We start from the raw sequence: 5000 nt of genomic DNA on the forward strand, positions 1-5000 counted from the left end.
ACATAAGCTATGCATGGCTCTTGTATTTGGATATAGGGATATTTTTTTGTTTTTGTTTTTATCGAATCCAAGAAATACATCATGTTTGAGTTGAATTGCCAATTTGTACGCACGCATACATACCCACTTAGGGAAACACGCACATATGCAAATACACAATAATACACAAACAAACAAACAAGAACACACACGAACACACACACACACACACACACACACACACACACACACACACTGAAAGCCATCTCCCCCATGCCTGTGAGTCCCATTCTCCTAAAGAAAGCAATAAATAAAGAAATAAAGTAAAAGTAATGAAAAAGCCTCGGCCTCAGAGCGATTCAGGCTGTACACTTGAGGTCCCAAAGAACGTGGTTGTGACGTCGAGTGCTTTAAGAGGGTAATGTACTGCAAAGAAGGAATTCCTTAATGGCCTCTTAGACATCACCTCGGCTGTCGAGTCGTCGATCACTGAACGAAGTCGCTCTTTCTTCTTCTTCTTCTATCAACGTAATAACCATCGTCCTAATGAGTATGTGTAATTCCCGGGAAAAAAAGTCATCAGGGGTTCGGGCATTTCAGTGTAAGGTTGCTAAAAAGTGAATATTTTCGTGGTTGATTCGCTTACGTTCGGGTGGAGTGGTGGGAGGAGGTGGTGGTGGTTATCACATTAATAATCAGAACTGCTGAAGAGTATAATTTTTTTCTTTCTTTCTTGCAACAAGATTTATTATCGTTATCGTCATTTTTCATCTTAATGGGCTGAGTGTTTTTTTCCTTCCGTTGAATAAACTAGCAAGGCCTAAATGTTTTTAAATACCTAGTAAGTTTATAAGTCAGTTTGATAAATAACTTACTAGGTTCTATTTTGTACACATGATAATAATTTAATCTTTGGGGAGAAAATAAACGGATAAACAACAATTATGCGAATAGGTTATCAAACTCAAACCATTATATATAGATAACAGAACACACACACAAACAAAAAAAAAATCTAGATACAAAAATAAACAGATAAAGATTCGAAACCGCCTCTGATTCTTTGTAATGCAAAGCCGAGAGAAAAATCTTACTCCGAGTTCCCTCTATTGGCATTCTGGATTTTGCTCGCGCGGGGAGGAAAACGCGAAAATCATAACGCATAGCTTTAACACCAGTGCGATCTCGGTCCAATTTAAGCGACTTTTCGGGAAAAAACACAAAAAAAACTAAGAAATTATACCACACACGCTCCTTTTTTGAACCTCAGTGCTATTTATGTGTAAGTATTTTAGTTTAATGCTACTTCGCAAATTTAGTCAGCCTTTTCAGTGCAATATCTTTGATGATATTGGGTCGAAACCAATAACCCTATGTTATCTTCCTCTCCTTTTTTCCCTTCTATTTTTTTAGAATTCTTAGCAAGGCGATGATTGGTCTTGAAAATCTGGTTGTAATGTTCAATAATTATGATATGATGATTACTGTCACTGTCAAATACCATTAAAAATGCCGTTAGTATTATCATAGAAATTTTGGTAAGATCATAGAGAAGATTAGCAATGCCGGTAATAAGGAAAATTAAAATGATAATTATGATAGCAGTGGTAATGATATCTATCTATCTATCAATCAATCAATCTATCTATCTATCTATCTATCTATCTATCTATCTATCTATCTATCTATCTATCTATCTATCTATCTATCTATCTATCTATCTATCTATCCAGCTATCTATCTATCTATCTATCTATATCTATATACATATATATATTTAATTATCATTCATTTCACATTTTATTATTATTTATTATTAATTATTTTACATTTCATTTTCATTCGATTACTATATTCGTTCGAAAACGACTTGCACCGAACTGCTTATACGAACTTATAGACAAAAGGAACAGCAATTTAGAGAAATAGTTTAAGCTTGTGTTCCTCAGAACAGTAATCAACGAAACAAAATATTTTTTTCTCTTTTTCTCTCTCGATGCCTTTGGAAATCAATGAACCTTAACTGTATTTGCAGTCGCATGAATTCCAGTTTCATTCGTCATTCTCCATCAACGCCGTTAATCATTATCACTCACGTAAACTTGCCATCAAACTGTAATTGTCTTAAGCCAATTTGCTCGTTCGCGTCAGATGTTGAATTTCTAAGCCCAGTATCAGACCAAACTTTGAAGTATGCTCGAGAGTTCCCACCGAGCGTCGCCTCACGTTGACTTGGCGCGGCAATACTCGAGGAAGGGAGGGAGGGAGGAAAGGGTTAGGAGGGAGGGAGGGAGGGAGGGAAGGATTAGGAGGGAGGGAGGGAAGGGTTAGGAGGGAGGGAGGGAAGGGTTAGGAGGGAGGGAGGAAAGGGGAAGGAGGGAAGGAGGGAAGGGTTAGGAGGGAGGGAAGGATTAGGAGGGAGGGAGGGAAGGGTTAGGAGGGAGGGAGGAAAGGGGAAGGAGGGAAGGAGGGAGGGAAGGGTTAGGAGGGAGGGAGGGAGGGAGGGAAGGGTTAGGAGGGAGTGAGGGAGGGAGGGAGGGAAGGGTTAGGAGGGAGTGAGGGAGGGAGGGAGGGAGGGAGGCAAGGAGGGGTTAGAAGGGAGGGAGGGAGGGAGGGAGGGAGGGAGGGAGGGAGGGAAGGAGGGGTTAGAAGGGAGGGAGGGAGGGAGGGAGGAAAGGGTTAGGAGGGAGGGAGGGAGGGAGGGAGGGAAGGGTTAGGAGGGAGGGAGGGAGGGAGGGAAGGAGGGAGGGGAGGGTTAGGAGGGAGGGAGGGAGGGAGGGAGGGAGGGAGGGAGGGAGGGAGGGAGGGAGGGAAGGAGGGAGGGGAGGGTTAGGAGGGAGAGAGGGAGGGAGGGAGGGAGGGAAGGGTTGGGAGGGAGGGAAGGGTTAGGAGGGACGGAGGGAGGGAGGGAAGGCTTAGGAGGGAGGGAGGGAGGGAAGGGAAGGAGGGAAGGAGGGAAGGGTTAGGAGGGAGGGAAGGATTAGGAGGGAGGGAGGGAAGGGTTAGGAGGGAGGGAGGAAAGGGGAAGGAGGGAAGGAGGGAGGGAAGGGTTAGGAGGGAGGGAGGGAGGGAGGGAAGGGTTAGGAGGGAGTGAGGGAGGGAGGGAGGGAAGGGTTAGGAGGGAGTGAGGGAGGGAGGGAGGGAGGGAGGCAAGGAGGGGTTAGAAGGGAGGGAGGGAGGGAGGGAGGGAGGGAGGGAGGGAGGGAGGGAAGGAGGGTTAGAAGGGAGGGAGGGAGGGAGGGAGGAAAGGGTTAGGAGGGAGGGAGGGAGGGGAGGGAGGGAAGGGTTAGAGGGAGGGAGGGAGGGAGGGAAGGAGGGAGGGGAGGGTTAGGAGGGAGGGAGGAGGGAGGGAGGGAGGGAGGGAGGGAGGGAAGGAGGGAGGGGAGGGTTAGGAGGGAGAGAGGGAGGAGGGAGGGAGGGAAGGGTTGGAGGGAGGGAAGGGTTAGGAGGGACGGAGGGAGAGGGAGGGAGGGAAGGGCTTAGGAGGGAGGGGGGAGGAAGGCTTTAGGAGGGAGGGTAGGGAGGAAGGATTAGGAGGAGGGAGGGAGGAAGGGTTAGGCGGAGAGAGAGAGGGAGGGAGGAAAGGGTGGAGGAGGGAGGGAGAGAGGGAAGGGTTAGGAGGGAGGGAGGGAGGGGAAGGGAGGTAGGAAGGTTGGGGGGGAGGAGGGAGGAGAAGTAAGGAGAGAGAGAGGGAGGGAGCCAATGGTTAGTAGGGAGGGAGGGAGGAAAGGAAGAGGAGAGAGGGATGGAAGAGGGAGCAGGGGGGAGGGAGGGAAGGAGGAGGGTGAGAGACAGGATACTTGGGAAGGGTAGGTGTGAGGGGGGGAAGTGGGGAAGGAGGAGGTGTATGGGGGGGAAGGGTGGTTGAAGCAATGGTTGAGGAAGGGGGGGAGGGGGGGAGGAAAATGAGAGGAGAGGGAGAGGAGTGGGAAAGAAAATGAGAGGAGAGGGAGGAAAAGGGGAAGGAAAATGAGGGATAATCCTGGCTGCTTGGGGTAGGCGGAGGGAGAGGGGGGGGGGGGGGGGAGTCGAAATGGTTGAGGGCGGTAGGAGAGGGAAAGTGATGTGGGGGGAGGCGGCAGTGGGTGGAGGAAGGGGGGAGGCCCTCTGCTCGTCCAGGAAGGAAAGGGAGCCAATGCCGGGGAAGACTATTCTTGACGTTCGGAAACATTGGGTGGACTGGGCGTTAAAGGGTAAGGGGTCTGTAAATGGACAGGGATATGTAACTATATCGTTACATGTGCATATATATATATATATATATATATATATATATATATATATATATATATATATATATATATGTATATATATATATAAACATAGAGCTCAATAAATAGACTGATGCAAATTGAAGGCGACAAAGAAAGGACAAAGAGACAACGCGTACGTAGAGCATACATCCACGAGAGAACCCACCAGAGCGATGCATGGAAACGAAATCAGTCCCTTAACGAGTACTTACCCACAATGGTAGCTTCTCCAAGTATCGACACAGGTGAGGGGAGCTCTGCAGGACACGTTGGTGCACGCTGAAGGGGCACGGCACTCACGGTCCACGCCCTTGAACATGCTCGCCTGACCCCACGCCGTGCCGTTCACTGCGGGCGGCAGAGGGACGCTCTTGCCCGAGATCCGGACGTCGTCGATGCAGCCTGAGGAGGAGGCAGGGGGGGCGGGGGGGTTAGGTGGGAGTGTGTAGTACGTAGATACTACACTGCATATATATATGTATACACACACACAAATTTGTGTATATATGTATACACACACACACAAATTTGTGTATATATGTAAACACACACGCACAAATTTGTGGATATATGTACACACACACACACACACACACACACACACACACACACACACACACACACACACATATATATATATATATATAAATATATATATATATATATATATATATATATATATATATATATGTATATATACATATATATATATATATATATATATTTATATATATATATATATATATATATATATATATATATATATAT

General features: G+C 46.8%; 1 protein-coding gene across 1 annotated transcript in view; it reads right to left on the reverse strand.

Annotated features, from left to right (window-relative positions):
- LOC125039364 (neural-cadherin-like) overlaps window positions 1-5000 on the reverse strand; it is a 25420-nt gene that overhangs the window by 7259 nt on the left and 13161 nt on the right. The window contains exon 5 of the mRNA XM_047633204.1: window positions 4445-4634. Within this exon, the coding sequence (XP_047489160.1) occupies window positions 4445-4634 (190 nt within the window). The remainder of the gene's footprint in view (window positions 1-4444; window positions 4635-5000) is intronic.

The sequence above is a fragment of the Penaeus chinensis genome, chromosome 27 (genome assembly GCF_019202785.1).
Source record: "Penaeus chinensis breed Huanghai No. 1 chromosome 27, ASM1920278v2, whole genome shotgun sequence".
Classification (NCBI taxonomy): Eukaryota; Metazoa; Arthropoda; class Malacostraca; order Decapoda; family Penaeidae; genus Penaeus; species Penaeus chinensis.